This window comes from Notolabrus celidotus, chromosome 17, assembly GCF_009762535.1.
Source record: "Notolabrus celidotus isolate fNotCel1 chromosome 17, fNotCel1.pri, whole genome shotgun sequence".
NCBI lineage: Eukaryota > Metazoa > Chordata > Actinopteri > Labriformes > Labridae > Notolabrus > Notolabrus celidotus.
The window spans coordinates 16,917,517-16,944,148 of record NC_048288.1 but is presented as its reverse complement, the minus strand read 5'-3'; the positions used below and the strand labels follow the sequence as shown (position 1 = coordinate 16,944,148).

The window sequence follows — 26,632 nt, the reverse complement described above, 5'->3', positions numbered from 1 at the left end:
ATCCAACTCCACCCTCAAGTCACCCCTTCTGTCATCATTTGTGGTGATTCTATGGTATGTGGGTGACATATGATATACCCCCTAAGTGTGTGTCCCTTCTTAGGGAGGTGAGTTGGCCATGAAGCATCCAGTTGGTTGACTGGTGGTAGACTGAATGGCTGAAACTGTCTGCAGTCATTTGCCATGACTCTCTTGCACACAGCTAATGATAGGCTTGGCTGCCACCATCTCTGCAGGCCTGGCCGGCCGTGATCAGACCCATCTTGAACTTCTTCATCAATACTCCAACTCGCAAAAAAAGGCAAAGAACAAGTTGCTTCTACGATATAAGCATTGCCAGATAGGCCCTGCTCAGCCGACTTACATCCTGCAGTGTTATCATAGAGTGTTCCATTAAACTAGGAATGCTAGTGTGCAAGGATAAAGGCCATCAGGAAATGCAAACCATTCTTGTGGCAGATAAGCACCAGATGAAAGCCTTCCATGGTGTATTCATGGCAGCACTTGGAAGGATTTTAGATATCTCCTCTTCTACAATCATCCTACTCAAAACGCGGTTTAAGTGCTGGTTCAACTTAAAATGTCACATAACAGCAGGAGGAAGGCAACATCAAGAGGAGCATTGCCGTGAACACTAACATGTGAAACAAGATGTCAGATAAAGGCAGACACGTTTGGCTCCACACTTCAAAACAATCAGCACTCTCAGGCCTGATGTTTGGAGCACGACACAACCTTTGCAGTGATCGGTACTGACTGCTGTTTTGGCTAGTCATTAACTGTGGGCCATGACGCAACATCTCCCTGAGCTGCAGTGCGCTCTGGGAAATGAACACAGTGCTGTAAGTTGAGCCCCATATTGTGGTAGTTGGTGTTATGTATGTTTTTATTTAACCTTGTTTGGCTGAAATGGGAACACGTGAAAGGGGGGAAGCATCTATAAGTGCCTCCAAATGTTTCAGGGCATCTTGGACCCAACACACACAGATCCTGCATCAGCTACCATTTTGAACCATCATCTCATAGCTGTTCGGATGACATTCTTTAACATCTGGAGTCATTTTGAGAGCTACCTTAAATTGAAAATGAAACCTGTTACTGTATAACACATTTCCCTTTTACAAAACTCAAGGTCAGAATCCTTCCTCTATTATATTTCTTTAACTCTAGAGCGATGTTTGGGTGTTAAGTGGCCATTTGGAGGCTTTTGAATCTAAATATATTTCTTTCTTTGGTGTCACAGTGGATCCAACACAGACCAGAGACTGTGTCTCCATAGGTAACAACATGTATAAATGTTTTCTAACTAATTAAAAACAGTAGAATTATTCATGTGAAAGTTAATTCTTAGAGTTTAATGAAATAGTTTTCTAAAATCAGAACTCAAGGTCCAGTTTCTAGCTTTTTCTAAGCTTTCTTTTTCAATCTCCAATCCCAATCTCCGCCTTAAAAGCCTAAGCACTGAGCCCTCACAGACTTATCCGATGACAGGTGTGTAGTGCATGAGTGTGTGAGGGCTTTAAATGGTGTTAAAATTAGGACACAGTATGTATTTGTGTGTCTTATAGAACTATATTTATAGCTTTCATCAAACTTTTAAAAGACAGCAAAGCCAAAAGCTGATTTGGATATTTAGTAAAAAGAAATAAAATTATAAACATGACCACAAAAGTGATAAACTGTATAATGTGGTAGTGAGACCAAGTACTCACAAACAGATGTACGATCAGACAAAGTACTTTGCTGGCATTTTAAAGATGGATGACTGTTTTCATTCATCATGTTGACTATACAACAATGATGTTGCCATAATAAGCTCAGACTTTATCAATGCACCTCAACCTTTCCAATCCAATCCATCAGTTTTGATTGTGCCCCACGACAAAAACATTATATTAGCAATGTTATATTAGCATTAAGGCCTGAATTCTGCTGTTTCTTCACTGATATATTTAAGTACAGTGAACGGGCACAGTAATGTAAGTGGAACTTAAATCATACTCTGGTATCTGAATCAGAAACGTGTCTCTTCTCATGTATATGATAACTGAGCACACTCTGTGGCAAACATGCATCGTTCACTGATGAAGATCCTTTGAAAGCTATGAAAAAGCAAACATGTTGACCTTGAGTATTTTACTTATTTATTTCCTTTGTCAAATGAATCTTAATCTAAGACATGATAGTCATAACCTTATTGTAATGTGTGCTGTAGTGTTGCAGAGCATTTCTCACAAACATTACAAAATGAAATAGTATTACAAGCTATTTCAATTTTCAGTGAGAAATGACTTGTCTCCTAACAATATATTAATTTTAGTTTTATTGTACGTGTAGCTTAAAAGACAGTGTTTTAGATAGGATGTTAACTCTTGTTTTTGTCATTTGTTTGTCTTTGATTTTGCTTTTCTAAGACGATGTGGCTCTAGAGTTTGGTAGGTTTTTTCTTTATTATCTTCCCATCCTGCTCCCTAACTTCCTTAGTGTAACCCAAAATATTTCCTAACTGTGAGCTTATTCAATTCCTTGCTTCAAATGCACTCACAGCTGAGGAGATCGAAGGTATTTCTTGTCTGACATCTCTCATTGAACCTGTCTCTGATAGGTTCCTGGCCGATATGCCTCATTGCAAAAACAGTCAAACCCTTTGTGATCTGGTCCTCTTCATACCGTTTGTGTGTAATAAAGGGTCCACTTATCCTCCTGCTGTCTACAGTTTTTGTCTTGTTTCCATTTGGACTGACCTCCTACGTCAAAGCTGATCACTCTTTAAGAGGAACATCAGACATCACTGCAAATTACTTCTCTAGAAACTGAGAAGAGTTTGATCTATGCCTCATCTTTCCCCCAGCTGACACGTCATTTTCATTAAAGTACATATCATATTAAGAGTTATATGTTTACCTTGTCCACACTGACCTCACTCATAACACTCAAATATTCATAGATGTTTGGAAAAAATCCAGAGCAATAGCCATGGATGTATATTTGTAGACATAAGCATTATTAGAATGCTTATAAGTAGCATACTGGCTGTTCACCAATTATTATAGTGTACTTCTGAATGACCATGTTGTACAACTAGCAGGTGGCTTACTTAGTTCCCTAGCTCAATTACTCAGAGGCAGTTTGGAAGTTGTTTTGCTTGAATAGCTTTGCACAGTATCCTGCTAGTGCCCACAGACTGGTTTCTGGAGAGGCCTTTGAAACCCAGCAATCAAGATCACCATATTGGACTGAAACCAAAACCTGAACCAAAACTGAACCACACTGAAATCATCTTTATTTCTAGTCTGAAGTTGGGTAGTTTGTGGTTTAGGTGTTGTAGACTCTAGTCAAGCAATAAGGAGCCAGTGTACTACTTCTATGTAGGCTTAAAGCAACATGTTGATGGTGTTCACCCATACTTTAACTGTGTTAACTTTAGATATATTATTTAAATGAGAGAGTAAAGGATCAGTCCGCCTTATTATAATCATACGTTGAAGGCCCTTCTCAACCTCTTGTTGACCACTATATCCATGGCTATCACTCTGGACAAATTAAAGCTCTAAACATGACTATAATACTATAACAAAAATTACATTTCTGTCATTATCTATTACTGTGTTTGTTCCCATGTTTTTCTCTGGACTTTTCCCTTTACCCTTTCATTTTCTATTCAGTGGTTTGGGGTTTCTGTTATACTTTCTCTTTAACTTGTGCCTCTCTTCCGGCATCTCTTTCCTTTTCTTCTCATCACCAGAGGAGGCTGACTATAGTATTGGATTCAACATAGGTGAGAGATGTTGTCTTTTTCCATCCTTTTCACCTCCTCCCTTATAGTCATTGATGCAGTGAAAACAGTGACTAGCACTGTTAGATTTGTATGTATCCTTACCATGAGTCCCACCCTCACCCTTAAGATGGATGACCCTTCCTTATGATGCTTTTTAACCATGTAGTTTATTTTCTTATAATGTGCTAAACATACAACTTTAAAGCCCGGAGTGATTTTGGTAAAAACTGATTCAGCCCAGACTGCCATATAAAAACACAAAGAGTAGTTCTGTAGTGGTACACTAGCCACTCTGTGCTATTTCTGTTGACTTGCTGACAGAATGAGTGCACTGGTAGATCATGTCATGGATTTGCAGAATGTAGTATTTATCCTGTTCTGCCTCTGCTGTGGGTCTGAAGACATCTTTGAGAACAGGCGTTCTGGATAAATTTGGGTTAAAAGAACAGCTTGTTCTCCACGCTTTGTTCTGAAGGTCCGGCAGAGGGCCGGTCTCACTGATGTGGTCCCGGTCAGACAATTAGCGTGGCCCACATTGGTTCTGCAATACTTTCCAGAGAGCTGCTTCTAATTCACTGTCTTGTACAGAAAATGCTTCCCATCATGTTTTTATTACAACTGTCATTTCACTGACAAATCATAAGGTATCGTCCCTCTGGAGGACCACAGCCTGTACTAGCTGGCTTATACACAAATCCTCTGTTTGTTCATTTCCCCTTTCTTTTTCTTCTTTTTATTTCTGTCTCTTTATTTCATTCATTTTCTTTTGCCCGTTTTGTCTCTATGCAGATGTTAAGTTGAAGAGGTGAACTGGCCTCAGAACTCTATGCACACTACAACATCTAATCTCCAGATTTCTCAGGATATCCAGAGCACACGCGAGTTTATAAATACTGAGTTTGAGCCATGTCTGCCAAGCCCAATCAGGGTCAGTTCCCAAGGTTGAACTATGCCAAAGACCAGTCCCTTTTTCCACTCCTCTCTGTGCCCTTCAGGCGTGCCCTCACTGTAACCCTGCCTTTACCATGAGGTCACTGACCTCAGCCTTTCTTCTTCCTCTTTGGTACCCAAACAACATCCAGCACTGGCGGGTTAGCAGCATTTCTCGGCTCCAGCAGCCCAGAACGAGGTTTAACTGAAATGAGAGAACCTCAGGAGGAGAAAGGGGAAAAAAAATTGTGAGTTATAATAACATCTTCTCTATGAGTGTACTTGCTGCATGGCTTTTCAGCCTGTTGGATGTGGTTGTATGATTTAGAGTTGGCCTGTCCAAAAGTTTGAAATACTAGAACTTACAGATGCTTTTGCAATGCTACTGAGGTTGCATGGGGAAATAAATGAGGCGGTGGGAGGGGGAAGGCAGTTGTTGTCCTTAGCTTTTGGTTTGTTTTCACTTCATGCCTCTCTCAGTGATGCAATGTCTGAGAGGTCCTGTGCCGAGAGAAATCGGAGAACCCTACGCAAGCAGAAGGAGGTACCTGCTTTTTTTGTAGAAGTTGCATAAAGAGATTTATTTTTATCAAATCAAATGTGTGCAAAAATGTACAAAAGTCACTTTCAGATGGATGGATTAAAACGGATTGGATTGGATGTATGGATCGGATTGGATAGATGTATGGATGGATGGATGGATGCATGGATGGATGGATGGATGGATGGATGGATGGATGGATGGATGGATTTATGGATTTGTTGTGGGTAACTATGAAGCACCAATCGGTCAGATTAATTTTATAGATGGATTGGATTGGACTGGATTGGACTGGATTGGATGTTCAGATGAATGGATGGATGGATGATGGATGGGTTGGTTGTAGGCAATCATTAAGCTCCAATAAATTTGGTTTGTTTGAGAGATGGATTAGGTTGGATTGGATTGGATTGGACTGGATTGAATGGATGGTTGGATAATAGGATGGACTGATTGCATTGGTTGGATGGATTGAGCATGGATCTCTAGTTAGTACTGAACAAACAAGGGCTGGTGTATCCATCAGTACCCTGAAATCCAGTTACGTCCATATTAAGGTAGGAATGGAAAAGTTTAATCAACTGAATAAAAATGCTCCATTTCCAAAATGGGAAGAGTTCATTGGGCTTCAGGTTCAGTAGTTGCAGAAGCCCTGTGCGTAATTTTCTCCACTCTATGTCCAAAAATCTACTTATAAGATTGAAATGATACATATTTTAAAGAATATCCAACATTCTGACTATTAAGAGTCGGAAAACAGAATCAGAATTTTCTTGACTATGGCTTGTTTTTGTCTTCTGAAAACTAGACGTCATTTGTTCTCTGTCCTTTGGCCTTCTCGGGCCTTAGACTTGTTGATAGTGGACTAAAAACTCCATTAGCAACTCTGTGAATGTGTGCAATTTTTTTCTTTGTCAACACCCAAGGCATCAGGCATCATTTTGAGACAAGACATTCCTAAGCCTGAGAGCTGTGGGATACGACGGAGGGGAAAAACAAATATCGCTCGACACAAATGGACTTTTTGCAGCCAAAGGTCTAGAGCCCTATTCCACTGTTGAAGCCTGTAACACTTGGGCTGGGTACCACTTTCCAAGTGCTTAGTGCGGGGGCTGTGGAAACTACTCCCAGAGTGTGTTCTCCCCAGATAACACTTTTAATGAGTACACCATGGCGTAGACTGCCACAAGCACAGATTTCAAATATCACACCCACGAACTGCACCTTTTGCTTTCATTGTGTTTATTAGTAGAGGAGTGAAATACATCAGCGTGAAATACTGCATTAGTAATGTCACTAGACTCGCATGGTTTGGTCAGGTAAGTTTATGTACGTATATATTCACATGATCTTTCCCATGATCATTTTGATACAATCAAAAACTCTGAGATAAGCCATGGAGCACTCTTTACTACTGGACCATAATCACTTTCACAGACACCTATCAGCACTATTGTGGAGGGAGCATCTGCAGGTCACAAGCCTGTCTGTCTGGATATATCAGTTCCTTCTTTTTCACTTGCTATCCTTTCAGCATCCTCCTCATTTTTCTTCTCCTCTCCAAGATCTTCTCTTGGTTACTTTCCTTCCCCTTCCAGATTCTTCTGATTCTTCTCTGGGTTCCTCTGCTCTCTAGATTCTTCTCCCAATTCCTTTCTTCTACCTAATTTGACCCCTCTCATGTACTCTCTAGCACTTCGAGCTTTCCTGAAATGAAACGTGCATTATAAATACATATATATTATAAATTCTCCTTTACGTCACTAATTTATTGGACGCACGATTAATGTGCACGTTCTGTGTATGACCCTCGGCCCGCCCCTTAGTTTGGGAAATCAGGAATTAATACAGCAGCAACATAACATTTTGGATGACAAGAAGGAAATGAATAAAGAGGTTTTGAAGGAAGCGTTTTGAATGGCAAGTTCAGTTTTAAAGCACTGCCAGATGGTTCTCTGGACAAGACCAAAGTCGTGATGCCTTTAATGATTCTTCCTCAACATAGGACAACAGCACATCGAACACATGTGACACCTTCACTTCAACTCAAAACCATATCACCCTGAGCAACCTTAAAGAGGCAGTGCAATACATGGAAATAGAAGTATTTCTAACTTCATTAAAGAACTCAATGATACAAATACTTAGACCAAAATAAATCTCATCTTACAGTAGTATTACTAAGTAATGTTACATCCAGGTCAAAATGCCCTTTCAGCATATTTTTTGAGCATGCAGTACCTTTGATGCTGTGTGGCAATTGTTCTGGACAGTATTTGTTGTTGTTTTGGATTGCTGCAATAATAATAAACATGCATTTGCATAAAGCAAGCATATTTGTCCACTCCCATGTTGATAAGAGTATTAAAAACTTGAAAATGATCCCTTTAAAGTACATTTAGAACAGATTAAAAAAATGGTCAAGTTGAGATTAATCGCCAGTTAACTATGGACAATCATACGATTAATCACGATGAAATATTTTAATCGATTGACAGCCCTAATATATATATTATTATTATTATTATTATTATTATTATTATTATTATTATTATTATTATTATTATTATTATTACTCTGTCCCACCTGATTTCTCTCTCAGTTGATTTCCATTTCACTTCCTGATTCCACTCTTTTACCTTCCTTAGATTCCTTCCCTGACAGATAGATCATTCTGAATCTTCTTGAGGAGTTGAGCATAACATAAAGCCAGTAGACAGTGACTAAGGAATCCAAACATGTTTTGCCTTCAAATTCCTAAGTGCCTCATCGTATTATACACACAAAGCAAAACAGTAATAAGTCCAGCAGAGCAGTCCTTCTATCAACCTCAATCTTTTTTTATCTACCTCACTATAAGCAGTATTTCTCTTCTTTCTATTGATTTGAGTTTGGGTAATGAGAGTTGTCACTTTGGAAAGTGTCCTCCATCCCTTCAGCAGCCTCCCAGGACTCTTCTTCATCCCTTTCCACCAAGTCAGTAATGGGCACGCATAAATAAGCCAAGAGAGAGCCCATAATGCTTCCCACATTTGGTGCCTACGAACGGGACTAAGTGTTGCAGCGATAAACCGCAGCGTGCTGCATCGAACCAAGAGTGAAAGACTCCCTAAATCCCCAGCTGCCATGGTTGGTTAATTCCAAAGATGTCGTCTCCATTAGTCCAGAGGAGAGAGGGCCCCTGAAGGGAGAGCTGGGATGGCACTGGAGCTGTCAGCACAGTCTCTTGTAGTGAGGCCGCAAGCCCTCAGAGCATCTGGGTCTCACAACAGGTGGTTTCACTATGAGCCTCCTCCCAGCTTCACCACACTCCCTCTCTGAATAAAATGAAACTTGATTGGAAGGAAAATGGCAGTCATATTTCATTCTTCTCTGTGTTGTCATTTTGCTGATCGCCTACTCGTGATGTCTGGAAGACCTGATGCTTGTATTGCTCTCAGGCTTCTCATATTTCTGACACCCATTGGCAGATCCAACATTTGAGTTATTCTGAGTCATCTGTTATTTTTTTATGAACATTTGTTTGACTCCACCACAATGTTTTTTAACAGTTGTAGCTGTTTCCTGTGCAGGTGAGGGTTCAGAGGATGTGTGTCCGAGTGGGCAGTACGTGTTCCCAGTTTGGAGAGGCCTCAGGGTCCTTAAGCATACGCTGAATTTCCTACGTGGCTGTTAGATATTATCACACTGGAAAATGGGCTTGCAGGACTGCTGGCGACTTCCAAGCAATTGTGTGTGTGTATTTCTGTGTGCAAGTGTGTGTAGTCACAGCTTGTGTTTACACTGTTAAATATGCTCATCTCATTTTCCTTCACTTTTTCACATTTCTGTTACATTGGTAGAATTTTAAATCAGAGTGTCTGTGTATGTGTAAAAAAGAGAGAGTAAAAGTGTGTGTGTGTGCGCACAGTATTTAGTTGCAGTTTTGGCAGTGACCCAGTCACAGCCTGGTGCACACCATTAGGAGGTGCGTGTGTTTGGGACTTAAGCAGGGAAACTTTAACTCCATACCCCAAGACACACAACACTCTTGCAGGAAAACCCACCAGGATGCTGCCACTATGCAGCTCTCATTCCAGGGAAACTCAAAGCAGAACTACTGTCAACAAATACAATGTGACCTGTCAAACTGCTGACAGACTGGATTTTGTTGTGACAAATCTCATACATTCCTTTTCTACCAGTACGCCATGTGCTTGGATCATCCTGTGATAAACATGTCGGTGTCGGTGAGGCTTTTGTCAAACAGGCAGGTTTCATTGCGTGAAATGGTTCCTTCTCTCTGGATCAGATTAATTTCAATCCCATCTGTTGTGTACAATATTCATCATCAGGGAAGATGAGATAGTTATGGATGGAGGTATTTGAATGTTATGTACTATTATAGAAATCAGTATCCGCAGTGCCTGCCTAACATGGTATCAGCCAGGTCTGTGCACCAATCCGATACCCAACTGTATCATTTATCCATCCATCCAAAGCCGGCCCTAACCGTCATAGTGCCTTAGGCAAGATTTTAACTGGTGCCCCTTGTATTGTAACCAACTCCAACAATCACATCACATATACACTGAAAGACAACTGACATCCAGCTTTATGTTTTACAGGTTTCCATTCTTTTAAAATAAAAATAGCCTCTAAAAGAACATTAACAAAATGGTAATAACTGATATTTAGCAGGAAAATAATTATACAATTTCAAAATGCATAATGTAATAGTAGTAGAATTTATTCAGTCATTATATAACCCAATCATTTTCACAGTGCAGACACTTTAAACAGCGCAACAGTCATGTATTAAGTGATGACTGAAAAGGCAGAAGCAAAATGCTTATTTAAGCCTAGCCTACATTTTCTATCTAATTAAGCTAACAGCTTCTAAAGTGTAAGGAAAACAACCACAACTAAACAAAAACAGGTAAATCATGAACACTTAAAGAAATCAAAAACTGCTTTGCATACCATTATTTTTAAAACCAAAAGTGAATAACAAGCTTTTAAATGTTTACTGGCATCATTCTGCAATTTAATAAAAAATTAAATTAGATAAAACAATATTATCTTTCCTATTATCTTCCTCACTCATTTAGCAGCACGTCCTATGGATGACCAGCGCCCTAGCATTTGCCTATACTGCCTATGCTATGGGCCAGCCCTGCATCCATCCATTCATTTTCTTCCATTTATCTTGACATAGTTGTGTTAGGCGTTCCCTGGCTAGTGTCTTCTGGGTCTACCCAAGGTTTCCCTCCAGTTAGATGTGTCTAAAAAACCTGTAAAGGTAGGAGCCAAAGAGGAATCCTAATCAGATCCCTAAACCACTAAACTGGCTCCTTTAAATGCAAAAGAGTAACGACACTACTCCAAGCTCCCTTCTGATGTCATACTCCTGACCCTATCTCTAAAACTGAGCTCAGCATCTCATCAAAGGAAACTCATTTGAGCTGCTCGTATCGGTGATCTCATTCTGGTGGTCACTACCTAAAGCTCATGACCATCAGTGAGGGTAGGAATTCTACTCTATCTATGAAATGAACCCCTGTGCACCTGCACACCCTGCGGAAAGAAATGAACATTGCCCTTGGCCTGAGCCAATAAGAAGGCAGCTTGTCATACTCTCGGACAGACAGAATTAATGACTTTACTAGTGTTACTTAAAGCCTAATTAGTCAGTAGTGTGTTTACATTATGATAAATGACTTGCCAAAGTGTTTTTTGGGCTCAAACCTACAGAAACTGGACTGCTCACTTTCAACAGAATATCATTACCTTATGTTTTTAATGTTTATTGTTATGATGTCAACCCCTGTGGATATCTGTTACAGTTTGATGTCTTTACAGGAGAAATGCAGATGAGCGGTGTGTGTTTTCCACTGTGCAGCAGAGGCCAATATTCCCTTGGTGGGGGCAGAGTGGGGAGTAGGGGGGGGGGGGGGGGGTGCTGAATGAGTGGATTAACCACAGGAGAAATGGCACAGACAATATAAGCCACAGCTTGCCCACAGTGGAACAAAGTGTGCCCTAAATGTTTGATGTAACACTATATTCGGCTCTCCGACATGTGTGTACACTCATACACACATACATGCTCATGAGAGACATTACTGTTATTATTGCTCTGGTGACTTACAGTGTGTTTCATTTGTAACTCAGGGTATATCTGTAGCTCCATCCCTTATGAAGCGACTGTTTGGGGAAGAACAAGCTCAAAAGAATGCAGACTCTCTCTCTGTGCTGCGTGTCTGCACAACCCCGCAGTGGTTTTAACTGTTGTGGAAAGTATTGAGGGCCCGAGTATCAGGAGCTATATTTCATCTTCTGATTCTTCTCTCAAACCACAACGTTCATGCTGCCTTTATCCTGGGACATATTGCATCATATTTTTGACTTAATTTATCGCTAATTAAAAAGTGAAATAATGAAAGAGAAGGCTGAAAATAAGCCGTAACCATAACCAAAATAGAATATTAGTTATCCAAGGCTCGTGGGATTTACCTCTTCTGAGGTTAAACCAACATCTGTATCATAAATATCAAACCCTAGTCCTCAAATTAGGGATGAATGTGTCCCTTTGATACTGCCACAAATGATCACATCAAGGCATGTGCACTCTTAGATGGGTATGTAAGAAGCCTTTGTGACAAGAGTCAGGAAACATGATGCACCCCATAAACCAGTTAGCAAAGACAGCTGTTGTAGAGTGACCCATTCACACAGGAAACTGTTCCTGTGCCACTAGCCATTAAACCCTAAATGATACAGAAATATACTTCAACACAATGTGAAATTTATGGAAACCCTGTGGGCTGGTCTAATCTTCATTTTGAGAGACGCAGAGATGGATGCAAAGGAAGAGGGAGATCACACAAGAAGAAAGACTTCCTGTAACCTGATGTTATTTAAAAACTAAAATAGCTCATTAATGACAATATTTTTACAATGAAAGTTGACTGTGGGCTCGAATAAAGAGAAGCGCAAGTTACTTCTTTTACCAAGTCATTGTCCCGGACAAAACTTCAGAATAAATACATTGTGTGGAAACAAGGAGAGTCACTCCACAGAAAAAAGGCATCTTAGAAATGCTTCCATGCTATATTTTTCATACTTGTGACATCAATATGGTTGATACAAATCCAATACAGCCCTCATCTCATCCATGGTCAATCTATATGGCCAATATCCACGTGCCAACCGTGGAAATAATTGGCAAGCCTTCTATTGTCTGGATTTTTGGCGTGACATTAGATACTCTATGGCCATGCCAGCGATCTTTACGGTCTAATCTGTTGATATACGCACTGCAATGAAAACTAAGATGTCCAAAGCTATCGCTTATAGCCAGCACTCTCTCTGTGTGAAGTATGCAAGGATACAGTTAGTTATGGAAATGCAAGCAGGATTGGGGTGTACCGTACCAAACGGTACCGCACTATACTGAACCTAACTGGACCACTTGCTGGAAACTACCTAATAGACTTATGTAGCTCACTTCTGTCTAACATTTACAGAAGCCCTTCATTGCAACTGATGCGTTTTCCCTGATAGAAGAAGTACCCCAGAGAAATAATGCAAGGACACATTTTTATTTACCTCACAAACATTTTAGTCACTTTTATCACAGAAGGAATAAAAACAGGAGCCAGAAAGAAAGAAAGACTTCACTAAAACAGAAAGCAGAAAAAAGGAACTTTTGATAACTCCAACCAGCCCAAGGCCACAAGATTGAGGGCAAAATATTAAAGAATAAATCATGCATGATCCATTCATACATTGATCAAAATGAGCTATTGCTAATTGAGTAATGTTTTTAGCTTTTCACAAATCAAAATACCTCTAAACCTCAAAACAGTCTGCAAGAGGGATCTGTGTGAGCACAACAGAGGACTTTTTAAACCCCCAAGATGTCACCTGGGGAAAATGTGAGTAAAGTGTTTGAGTGTGATTTCCAGGGAAACTGTTGGCCGAGTGTTACGCTGTTCTTCTTTCACCTACAGCACAGATAGCTGTCATAAAAACGAGCTGCACAATACAATATGAGGTATTGGACATGGAGCCGCGGAGGTGTTTGCCAAGACCCTGAAACGATCATAAATCGGAGAGCACAGCTGTGGGCTTATGTGCGCAAAGAGCTGCGTCTGAATTCAGACACCCCAGACGTACAGACTGACACAAACATTTATTTTTGCCTTTATTTAAGACTAATGCTTCTCTCTCTGTCTGCTTTCCCTCCTTCTGCTGTCTGATCCTGACCTCCAGCTGGGTTCAGAAGAAGCTTCCGTCTCAGCAGGAGGGACAAAAAGACCAACAAGTCCATGTATGAGTGTAAAAAGAGCGAGATGTACGACATGGCTGACGTGCCCACGTACGAGGAGGTCGCTCCGTACCGCCGGCTGAGTGGAGCTCGGCACAGGCTGGTGGTCTTAGTGGGTGAGTAGAAAGCTGGACTCAAAATCACTCATCGAGAAATTACCATGTTGTGAAGCTCTCGTGTTACTGCTTACCTCACACTTTGTTTTGCTGTGAAACTTGGCACCACTGATTTTTAATAACGATTACAGAACGACTCGGTGACTCAGAGTTCTGCAGCTCCAGAAGCCCCAGGTGGCCCAGGCTTACCCTCCCACAACCCCCCAACCTAGAAACGACATCCCCTATGCGGGGACTCACACACAGTCATCCAAGGGCTCCTTAATTTAGATTTTTAGCACCCAGTGGAACTGACAGAGCAGACCTCATATTCATCAGTCACATTTAGTGCTTTCGTTTACGGCACCTCTCAATGTCTTTTGGGTGGAATTGTTCACACTTGCCATGAGGAGCGGCTGTTACAAAGCCCTCCAAAGAGCTTTCTAACGTGCCAAAGTCTTGAAATGAATTTAGTGGTTTCTTATTCTGTGTTTGTGGTTGGAAGATGAGCGTTGCCAGTATATGGTGGAACAATATACACAGCCAAGTGCGATAGTATAGTCTTAAATCTTCTAGGACCTACAGTGCCATCAGTTACTTCTAGGAGTTTCCACATTTTCCTTTTTTAGGTTTTTTACTCATAACAAAAAATGACAAGAATGTCCCAAACAGAGATTGGAACAAAACATTCCCCTAAATATTCAGCGATTTCTTCCAATCTGTTTCCATTCATCCCGGGAGAAATACACTCACAAGTCTGTTCCAGTTTTCAGTCTTTTCAATTTAGAATTTCCAACAGCATTTTTTAAATTTGTGAGCAATGAAAACCACAACATGCTCTCAAGGTCTTATTTTTCCCTCTTGCATGCTTTCTGCAGAGGTGTGCTCCCAGCCTGATTGACCGGGCCTTGGTTCTCTTAAGTACGCCACACAGAGCATGGACTTCATCAGGCTTGTTGCTAATTAGCAAGCCCATTTTCCTGCCAGCATGTCACAGCCTCACCAAAAGGACGCAGAACCTCTCCCTCCTGTCACGCTAATGTAAATATTTTCAATTAACTTCCATAATTTGGAGGACAACCTATGGACAATTTCACACGTAACGAAGCGGAGGGCCAAGGCGAGATCTGCTTTATGTTTCTCTGCCTCCACTCTCTCCCTCTTCCTCTCCCCGGAGTCTCTTGATTTTTCTTAATAGAAATCTTTTCTCTCCAACGCCTTCCTCTACAACTGTTCTTGTCTTTGTCTTTTCCCGGGTTAGGCACTTTATTCAGTAAGAAAATCTCTTACAGGAGATGAGTCTGTTCTCCATTTAATTAAAAAAAAAAAAGATTTTTAAAATCCAGGCTTTGTTTAAGAGTCCAGGCTGCAATTTCTCCCACTACTTCTCCAGCTTCATACTCGTACTTCTTCCACTTTTCTGTCCAAAAAACTAACAACTGTGAGTACATATTCTTAACCTTGAAAGATTTACTATTTAAAGTTCCTTGAAAAGATGCCTTTCAGTCAGACAGGGATAGACAGAAACAGATTCTGCATTACAAGCTGCTGACTATCAATTTTGTCTTTTGAAAGGCCGATGAGCAAATCATTCCTGAAGATTACTTTGGTCCTAAAGAAACAGAAATGCTCTGATACTGCAGTGTAGAGTTAGTGCAATTACAAGGTAGGACATTTGGACAATGTACAATTATTTCTGTCCAGCACAAACCTGTTAGCCATGTAATTTACACACTTTATCTTATGACTTATATAACTGAATGCAAGCTGAACTGAAGTCAAGCAGTAATGACAGCATGATGACTGAACCTCTTCTTTGTGTTAATGTATTATCACAGTAAACATTTTGCTGAGAAGATGACGTCTTCTTCAGTTCATCTTGACATTTAATTAGTTTATAATGCTCCCATGTAAAGGAAAGTTACCCAAAGCTCATGATTATTGATGATGGTTGGAATGTAGATCGACTGGTGAATCCAAAGCCTTGCCTTCAGGTTCAGCTTCTTCATCGCAACAACAACAACCACATTACTGCTGCAGCAGCACCCACCCGCCTGTACTCTAAATTCTTCACTCGGTGGCAAAGTCACACTCCCCACCTGAAGGGAGCCATCCACGGTTGTCCAGCAAAGAACAATGTTCTCAGCCTTCAAGGTGCCGACTGTCATGTCAGCTGATTCTCACTCAGCTGCAGACTGCCCCAATGATGGTTAGATCCACTTTGGAGTGTTTAAAAGTGTACAGGGTAATCGGGCTGATTTTTGTCCAGATCTCCCCGTTACGATCAAAGCCAGCAAAGGCCCAATTGTCGGATGTTTGCAAACGACTTTGTGTCTGATTTTCCTGTGGTGTATTATGAGTGATTTTGTCCGGTTGGAGCCACTCGGAAGGCCTCAGAAGGAGAGATCTTAGAAACTAAACATGTTTGATATTTGCGACTAGAAATCCTGTAGTGTGTGGGATGCTCCGAGAGGAGCCGAGCACGCACAGTGTGTAAAGTCACGTGTCCCGGAGCAAAAGCCAATCAAGACACGAGCTGACTGACAGAAGAGGAAGTTAAAACAAACAAAAACATGGCACCGGTGAAAGCAAAAGTCTCTTGGACCTCCGAAATGGAAGACCAACTGGTTGATTTGTGACAACAGCATGAATGCTTATATAGCGTTTTGTCCAAAACCTACCACAACCGGACGGACAGAAAAGAGTTGGACCGAAATTCCGTCCGCCATGTTTGTTTACACCAAAGTCACGTTTTACTACGTGAGATTTGGAATATTGAGCGTGAAGAAGCTGATACTCTGCTGAAGAATGGGTTAGTGTGTGGTGTGCTCCGTTGTGCAAACTATAAGATCAGAAGAGAGAGATCTTGTGCGATCTGTCTTTTGTTATCATCAAGTGTTTGATCTCTAAATGTGTGAAGGTTTGAAGAATCCTGTAATGTGTACCAGCCTTTAGTTGATGATACCTGAAGAAAACTGACGCAGCAGATAAACTCCCTCATCCATTCCTTCGACTTTTCCTCTGCTGTTTTTGATGTTTTAAAAAGGAGAAAAAAAAAAGACTTTAAAATGTATCACACAAGAAATCTTTTCAATACATGCCTCAAGGCTTCATTAATGTGAATACACAGGTCCACAGTACCCTCTAATGACTGACCTGCTGCCAACCTCCTGCATTAAAAGTGAGCTCAGGGTCTGAGATCCGTTTCAAAGAAAAGTCAAGATGCTTATCTGTGTTTTTATACATTTTGATTCAGACAGCCAATAAAAATATAGTTTTACATTCTGCATGCATAGTTTGACGAAACCACTGATGGTTTTGAAAGAAATCTGATTATTTAACCTGACAAATGGTGTGCTGATTTCCACATTTCCCTGTAACTTGACACACTGAACTTAGACACAGAGTTTGATGAATTGAATGTTTTTAGTTTGGGGTTGAGTCCTAACATATTTCAAACACTCTGATGTCTAAGTGAATGTTTATGTGGTATCCAAATTTATAAAACTGGAACTCTATTTAAAGACTTCTCTGATGTTGAAAGTGTAGTAGCGGTGTATTGTAAATGATCTGTGGTTGCCACACTACACCACTGTCATCCTTTAAATGTGGTAGCAGCGCAGCCAGCACTGTGAGTGGTGCTGTAATACACCCTGTCCTGAATGCAAAGCAGGTTGGAGGGTTTGAGGCGGCTCTGGAGTCCGGGGCCGAGGCTCATTGGGACGGGCCTTGTCCTCGGTTTCCGAGTGCAAACTGCAAGACATGTTCTCCACACTTGGCCTGGAAGTTATTAAGCTCACAATATTAAAAGCAACTTCTCTAATGAGTGCGGTAATGAAGTCTGACACTTTTACTGGCACAGCAATCTCCAAGGCCAGAAGAACGGCAAGAGGGCCAGCGATAGAGACAAAGAGGGAAAGAAAAATCATAAACACAATGTAAATACTGCAGCTTAGTCCAGAAAGACTGGAAGAGTCGTGCCTTTTTTATTTTGGCATTTGAATTTATAATGTTGCTGTTGTATCGGGGCATTGTCTGAAACAAACAATGCACAAAGAGGGGGAGTGTTTGGGGTCAGATGGTGGAACAGGACCACAGGGTTCTGCTTTTTGCTTGTAAAAGAGCCTGGTGGTGGGCCCCTTAAACAGGCAGTGGTACAGCTGGAATAAACTTTAATAGCCACCTGAAGTATTCTGATGAAGCCCTGCTGCCATGCATCATTGATATCACAAGTGGCAAGCAAGGGAGTGATGTACAAGGTGAAAATGGTTTAACGAGAGTGCAGACGTGTGGCCGTAAGTCATAGCAAAAGCAGCAAAAATGGCTGTGTTGGTCCCCGATGTCCCGGCCCTGATACCCACCCTCAGATTCAAGCAAACAAGCGTGTGTGGAGGTCTGTGGCCTGCAGGGAGGACTGTCTGCACCGCTGTGATAGGGCTCATAAAAGAGCCTCTATTAGCACGCTCTGCCACCTTCAGCACCTACAACAACATTGGTCCACATCCTTGTTCAAACAGCAGCGCCACATTCCTCCCAAGCTCCCGAAACAAATTCAAAATGAACTCTATTTCCTCGTCTTAATAAATCACCCCAAAGTTTCAACCCCCAGGTTTTCCTCAGTGAAAAACTCCTTCTCCCCCGATAAGATGGATTGCTGTCTGTGCCTGGCCTTGTGCTTGTTTATGAGACAGTAACCACAAAATGCCTCATGCAGTCTGTCCAAACTTGGTTGGGGTATTTTTCTTCTTCTCTTTTTGAATTCACAGAGGAGTGTGCGAGCGGGCTGAGGAAACAGCTTTTATCACTTACAGCAGTTGCACAAAAAGGACCCAAACCATGTGTTACCGTACGCAGAAGCAAAAGGAAGCATGGGGTGTGAATTTGTCTGTGTGTGAAGGCTGCTGGTGTTCAGAGATTAAGCTCATAAGAGCCTTGTTGTCCACACCTAGTTATCAGGTTGTGGATCTCTGCTAAGCCTTCCTGCTTCACAGCAGATGAAGTGTAGAGAAACAGCGCTGATATTGAGAGAGGAAACATGAGGACTCTTTCTGTTTAAAATACACAGGTTGTCTTTAAACATTTTCTCCTCCCTCTCCCTCTCTTTCTACCTCATCCGCATCACTGAGAGAACTCATTGTCCGTTTGTTTTAGAGGAGCGGCCTGCTAAACACATTTGCCTGGAGAAACGAATTTCCAATAGGATCCGATGCGATTGTAGTGCCTGCCCAGAACGCCAGGCATGCGAGGAATCTCCAGCCCAGATCAAGCACTGTCTCTAACTGTCCTCACACTGCAGAGCAGAACTGTGGTTAAAAAAAAGAAAGCCATGCACTTGTAAGTGCAAAACTGATTTCTTGTCCAGTTAGGCAAAGACACTGATGCCAGTCGCTTCAAGTTAGGATGATTGTAGCGCCCTGGTAACAATAAGCACCAAAATAATGGAAAAGTGCTTGAATGCACAGATGGAAAACTGAGAAAGGAGGGGGAACAGTTGGATGTGGATTCGGTGACTTCCATCTAACTAAAACTAGTACAAAAAAGGGTCCTAGATTGAAATAGACATACTTTCTTTGCATCAACAGGTCTTAACTTTTTTGAAATTAGGACCTAAAGACTGTACGTTTGTGAAACCTGCTCTCAAACAGCCTCTAAATATACATACTGTGTGTTACAAAACAACTATTTTGCAGTTATTTTCCTTAATATTTGTAGAATTTTTAAAAAAAAATCCAAACAGGGATCATGCTCTTAAAAATTCACGTGTCGGGCGCTGGTGGCCTAGTGGTCTAAGTGCCCTACGTACAGAGGCTGTAGTCAAACATAAGCTAATCAGCTACTCAGCTACTCACACAAGAAAGATAGCTTTATACAGTAAATTACAGAGCTGTGTCATGCCAAGAATCTGGCTGTACCATACAGTGTTACAATACAACAGGAAGGGGAAGGGAAGACCTTCTGCGATAAGTTGTTTTCAATAATTATTTACTCATTATTTACTTTTATCCATCACCTTGTTAATTTGCACTACTTAGCACCTGGTCAGTGAGAGACATCATTCTGTTCAGTTGTACATATGGCAGCTGTATGACAATAAAGTTGAGTCTCCAAAGAAGCCATACCCCAGCCTACACGTCAAAATGAGATGAAATTGAATCAACCATCACTTCCCTGGACTCTTAATGTGATGAAATACATAGCTGACTTGTGACAATGAGGAAAAATGCCTCTTTACCTTTACTGTAAATCTACAGCTTATACTGGAGGTTAAAAGTTCTGGCAAACTGCAGTCAGAGAGGATCTGGTTCAAAACAGACTGTAACTGTAGACTCTCTGTAGCTCTGTCATATTAAATCAATTATCTTTGCATGAAAGGCCTCCACAGAGTTGATTGTGTTTTAATAGAATATGAAATTTAACTCAACCTGTGGTAAATTGATTTATTATCATGTTACAAAGATCACTGGCAGATTTTCCTTTCAGAGAAATAACACTGACTTTGGTCTGGAAATACAACAGTTCATGTAGAAAGACAGGGGGAATTGTAGAAGATAATAAGGACACTTCATCCTAGGAGAAAATTCACATTCAAAGGACACAGACAAAAAACTGAAAAAGAACTGTATGAAAGTTAGACTGAAACACAGCTCCCAGGAAAACAACACAAATTGCAAAATGTTTTTTGTAGTAATAGAAAATTATACTACTACATAAAATACATTAGTGTTGTATGTGTAAAAATTCCTTTATCAGAACTGCCCTGTTCAATAACAATACTTGTAATATTTTGTCATAGACAAAGATCAGGTATATGTTCTTCATATACTTCATGTGTCTTGTTTATCTTATTTTAAAGGACACTTACGTTAACTCATCTTAGAGAAAATAATGATCATAATTTGCTCTGCAAGATAATTTCCTGGTTCAAATAATTTGACCTTAATTTTTTCTGTTTTGTTTTCTTGTTTATTTTTGTGCAGGACCAGCAGGAATCGGCTTGAACGAGCTCAAGAGGAAACTGTTGATTTCAGACCCCCAGCACTTCAGCGTGACCATCCCACGTAAGTTTACCACACTCGCCTCACACAGAAGTCAAACTGTTTGTTCTTTTGTCCTCTACAGACATCCTGCAGATCCTAGAAAAGTCTTATTAAATCTGAAACTAAACTTGAAAAAGTAAGGTCATAAAACATCTGAAAAAGACATGTCTGAATAGTTTATAAAATCTACACTGTCAGAATAGTGTTGTATACATTTTCAATTCTTCTTTACAGATTTGCTTGTTCATGTCACAAATCTGGCATATATGGCAGCTTATTGTGTATGCATTCACAAACCATAAACAGAAGAGAGAAGGGGAAGGAAATGAGAACATGCAAGTTCAAGGAAATTTGGTTTCAAGATGAGCAATTCAGGAAAGAATGGTTGCCAGAAGCAAACATTATGAGGCAACTTGTAAGATATGCAAAAAAAAATAAAAAGTGAAATTGATATATTCATAGAAGAAGCCACACCTGTGTCGATTGCCGTTTGTATTACCATACAATGGCATTGGCGTCATTTCTTTCTGTTTGGGTTCAGAAAGTCTAACATTTGATTTATAAAATACGCAGCAACCCTGCTCCTATTCATCCTCCATGCCTTTCTCTTCTGTCTTCATTTGTTTCTTTAAGGAGTGAGTCTGTGTTTTATACATCATCCCCACAATAGTCTTTTACCAGACCATGGTTTTATATCTGCTATTCACTGGCTAACTTTTTAAGTGCATGCAGACACCTTTTGGCTGTCTCTACTTTGTGCATTTACGCCAGCTTCTGAGAAAGCCAGCTGGACCGTGAGACATCAGAAAATTGCAACAGCACATACAGTTATTTTGTACTCGCTATAAAAAGACTCAACATGATCGTATGGTAAGCTTACAAAACTCTCAAAATGTTTGACAGAGTGTCAGACAGAAACAAGAAGATATTTATATAGGAGTAAAGGATATTGGGAGTTTAAACTTGTCACCCTTGTTGTGGTAAAAAAAGAAAATACTGAGGGAAGTGTAAAGATTTTACAGTACCTGAGTATATCAGCAAGCCTACCAAGAGACCAGACAGAATTGTCCAATGTTTCAAAATGTGAGTTTGCAGCGATAAGGGTATGTGTTGTCAGGGCTGCAAGAGTGATCCTCAGGTTATGGGAAAGTTCAAGCTCTCCAGATTTAAAAAAAATGGATACAATGTATGTGAGAATAGCATCATGTTAACAGAGAATCATTGATATAGTGAGATCTGTAAGAGGTCACGAGACCACTTACTTTTTCATAGCATTACTGAGGCACTGAGAATTCGCTTGAGCTACTATGAATGCTAAACAAATGTTCACTGAAAATGTACCTCAAACCTTTGGATCTTTTCTAACTCAAAGTAATGAAACTATCTGTTTGTGCCTCAAATAAATTAGAACTTTGAAGCTCCTGTGAGGAGTTTTTGTCTGCTGATAAACAGACTGAAATGAACAGGGATGCTTTGCCATGACCTTTAAAAGCAAACAAGACCACTAACAACAAGATTTACTATTTCTGTGTTATAATTTTACGCCTGTAATAACTGTGAGGGGTAGGTGTCGGACAGGAGGATTAACAGCCTTATTTACAATTTTGTTAATACATTCACAGTGAGTGATACATTTTCACCATTGAAAGAGAGCAGGGTAACATTTTTTGTTGTCTAAAAACACTCCTAACATGTTAACACAGCAACAAATATAAAAGATGTAAGAGGTACCACTTTGACCAGAGGGGGCACCGAAATGTTTTTTAAAAGGTATGCTGTGCATTAGATCTAGATTCTAAAATTTGCATTTTATGATCCCACTCTCACTCTTTTATTTTTCTGCTTAAAGCTGGGGTTGGTAGTCAGATTTAGATACACTTTTTGTTATACTGGTTAAAATGATCTTTATGTCCCGATGGCAATCAATACATAATGTGTTCTTAAAAAAGAGCGAAAAAAGGCTGCTATCTATAGCCAGAGTAAACCTGGCAAAACACCAGCCAATCACCGCCTTTAGGGTCCAATTTATGAAACCAATCAAATCCCGTCCTGTCGTTCTGCCGGCCTCCTGCACGTACATTTCCCCGGTGTGCACTCCCCATCCCCTGCTTCCCCTGACTCTACTGACTGCCCCTCTCGCTCGACCTCGGGCCTGTCCCCTCTGACCCGATGAGGTGCTTTGCTCAGGACTGTAGTCCGGATCAGAGTCTAAAGAGCTCTCATCACGGGGGCTCTGACAAGCAAAATAATTAATGACATTTAGTAAGTCCTACAGAAATTTATATTGTAGCGTCCATCCGGACACTGTAGTATTGACGAGCCGGTTCGTGAATATGTTGACCTTTCTTACCGGTCACTGTCGGCCATGATCACGCCAACCAACAAAGCAACAATCAATGTTTGAATGAATGAAGAACTTCTCCTCTTGTCTCTCCTCTCTACCGCTTGCACAGTCATCTCTACACCTCTCTTTATGCCTTCACTAACTGTCAACACTGTAGGAATTAAGAACATCGGAGTCGGAGCCCTGAGGAAATGCTACATTCAAATTCATGCTAATTTTCAGTGACCACCAACCCTAGCTTTAACCACAATGAGAGGAGAATACATGCATAAAGTGGACAAATAAACATTATTTCTATAACCGAAAGAAGGACTCTTAAAGGGAACTAAATAAAGTGCATGCATGAAAAGTGTTGGCGACTAAGACACTAGTAAAAATGTACATATGTGAGCTTATTTTCTACATTCTTTAAGCTAGATTGGGCTTGTTCTTCTATCGTTGAAACCATCATGTGTTACTCTGTGGGCTCTCGTTATAACTGATTTAACCTCAGGACAGTTTCCTCTAAACACACAGATCAGAATCAAACTGAAAAAGAAGTATTTTCAGCACATTAAATGATGTGTTATCTGCTCAATAGCTGAAACTAAAGTAGTGTTTTCATGACAATAAGATGACTCCTTTCACCCTGAGTTTCTTGCACCAAATCGTTTAGCTGAAGCATGTTTAGCTGACTTGTTACACTTTACTTCCTAAAGGGTTGTTAGAGTTTGGACTGTTGTAGGAATAAAAGTCCAGTCTTAGACACACACACACACACACGCGCTCATATAAAGGAATCTGTCTGGCAGGGAGTTAACACCCGGGGCGGCTCTGAGGCAGCAGGACCGCTCCTCTTGAGGCAGAGCGGTTGTTCCTCCTCCTGTGTAATTGTCAGCTTTTCACACTATGCCTGACAAGCTCCGAATGATGGAGGAAACAGCATTTTTGTACCTCCTGAGGACATGCCTTTCCACTGCTTCACAAGCTGGCATCAAAGCTACCTGCTCTCCTTTCTTTTCACAGTTTATTCCTCACTTTCTTCTCGGTAACTCTCCTCCTCCCCCTCTTTTCTTTTTTTAAGAACTGAACGACAGCACGCCATAATTCTGAAAACCATCCAGCTCTGCTACAAACTCTACAAGCTACAAGCTCTCCAAGTCTGCAAGCTTCTTATACAGTTTGTTTTTTCACTGAGATGTCCAGAGCCAGCATGTGGGGACAAATAAATCTGTTTGATTTATACGAATAAGCGCAGCAGTGGTGTTAAGAACAGAACAGTGCAGTGCCGTCTGGAGCTTGGAGGAAAACTGAGACATGAGTTTGAGGAAATATTTGGATCGCAGATGTTAATTGCCATGTTTGTCATTGGCTTTGTGGCATAACGGATGTCACAATCAAAGCTTTACACTGAAATGTACCTGGGCTTAAAATCTCATTAGCACACTGAAATGACTTTACTGTGATTTCATTGTGAGTGAACAACACATTCAGGCCTGTTGGGGGAACCTGAGGCACAATGCGCTGTTCACTCACAATGAAATCACAGTGAAGTCATTTCAGCATGCAGCGGTTAATCCTTTATTTCACATCAGAGGAGCCTTTGTTCCCACCCTGCATGTTAAATGTTCTCAAATGTGACCTGTGTGATGCTGCTGCATTTAATGCAGCCCAGACAGGCTGAATCTGACCCATATTAGGAGACGTATGGCACAAGTCCTGGCTCTCACTAAGAGGAAAGAGACTCGGAAAGTATCCTGTCTCCTTCTTTTTAATGTTTGATAGCTGCCAACAGACACATGGATGTGTTTAACACTTGCTGTTGTTTTGGATTAAGCTGAAAGCATTACCCTTTTTCAGTTAATTTGAAAACCGGAGTTTTGGAGACCACCGTCCTGTGGCCCTGGTTAAGATTTGAGTTTTTTTATTTTTCCCATCTCTCGCTCTTTTTCTCGTTTTGCTTGTGGCTGTTAAATATAAACCAGCCGTCTAAGAAACATTGAAGAAGGGGTTAAACATTTTGATACCAGTCCAAGATTACTGATATTTTCCATGATTCGGGACTGAACGGATGCACATTCTTTTGTCGCGCTGTAATTATTTTCTGTGCCACAAAACACACGCCAGAGTAATGCATGGTGGATGGTGTTGGTCTAACTACCAACGGGATTGCTTGGCACTGTGTCTGACACACTTCTGAATGGGAGGTATAACTATATGTTATCTGATGACAAGGCTGTTTTGGCCTCCTCCTCATGTTTTTCCTACTGGTGTCTGAAGCTGATGACAGAAAGTCGTTGATCTTCCTCGGTGTCTTCCCCACCACAGCTGGATTTACGGCTGTCTTTCCTTCTCAAGCGAGTGACACATCGTATAAATCACACCATTGGTTTTCCATGAACCCTGTAGATCAGTCTGGACCATTTAAAGGAAAGAAACTGGTCCGCTAACAGGGCACAGCCTCGACACACGCCGTCAAGAGAACAACTCAGAGGAGACTGAAGCAGAGCTTGGCAGTTTTGGTTGCAGGTGATAAAAGTTTAATAGTTTGTTTTGGAGCTGGTCAGAGTGTCTGACGGCTGTATACCTCTCCCCTCTGACCTTTGAAGCTCCTGAAGCGAGTCAGAGCGTGAGCCGATCCCTTGACCCTTACAGTCCACCAGCCCTGCCTGCTCGCTTTCCCTCCACGTGCCGCCCCCTCTGCCCATTTTACAGCAAGGCTTTATGGTTTATGGCCAAGTAAATGTAGAGACTTGATGTTAATGAGAGCTCCAAACTCAATTACCTTGCAGCGGCTAACACTGGCGGCTAACGCTACAGCTTCTGTTTCTACAGCCGCTGCAGCCACATTACAAGAGACAAATTTAATAAGACTCAGTAAACCTCTGCTGAATGTCAGTTAAGTGTCTGGGTTTAGTGCAGCAGCGCTACAGGTTGTGTATTTATAGAGCTATTACACAATAATATATACAAGGGTTGGCATGGCCCAGCGTGCTGTGTTTCAGACTTCCAGCGATGTTAATAAGGGGCTCAGTTCAGATGCTTTAGCCCAACAGTGAGTCAGACAGTCTGGGTTTGAGGTAATCACTCATTTCTTCTCCTCTCTCTCTTTCAGACACCAGTCGGGCCAAGAGGAACCAGGAGAGCGACGGCGTGGAGTACCACTTCATCTCCAAACACCTCTTTGACACCGATATCCACAACAACAAGTAAGCACAACTGGGTCTGATGGAAGTACAGAAAAACAGACCCCACACGTTTTTCGGTAATCAGATCCTTTAACAATTGAATAGTGCAACACATTTTCATGATGTCAGTTATTATGACTTTCAAATCTGCAACAACAGAGCAGTGTAAATCTGATCACAGCTCAACTATTACAGGCTTATTCATTTTACCAAGTAACTCCACTTGTTTACAGAGTCCTCTATGCTAGAATATATTTTTGAGGAATGAAACTTAAATAATTAATCATCTATAATTGTGTGCTATCATCTCATTGCAACATTATTATTAGTATTATTTATAGAAACAAGTTAACTTGTAGTGTGAGTCAGATTATAACAAAACTATTTGACACTTACAAACACAAATGGTTAGAAGAAGTCCTGTGTAAG

The 26,632-nt window shown here is 40.9% G+C and overlaps 1 protein-coding gene across 1 annotated transcript in view; it reads left to right on the top strand.

Annotated features, from left to right (window-relative positions):
* The window catches only part of mpp7a (membrane protein, palmitoylated 7a (MAGUK p55 subfamily member 7)), a 189,269-nt gene that overhangs the window by 146,814 nt on the left and 15,823 nt on the right, over positions 1 to 26,632 (top strand). The window contains exons 12-14 of the mRNA XM_034706737.1: positions 13,506 to 13,676; positions 20,633 to 20,713; positions 26,131 to 26,224. Coding sequence (XP_034562628.1) covers positions 13,506 to 13,676; positions 20,633 to 20,713; positions 26,131 to 26,224 — 346 coding nt within the window. The remainder of the gene's footprint in view (positions 1 to 13,505; positions 13,677 to 20,632; positions 20,714 to 26,130; positions 26,225 to 26,632) is intronic.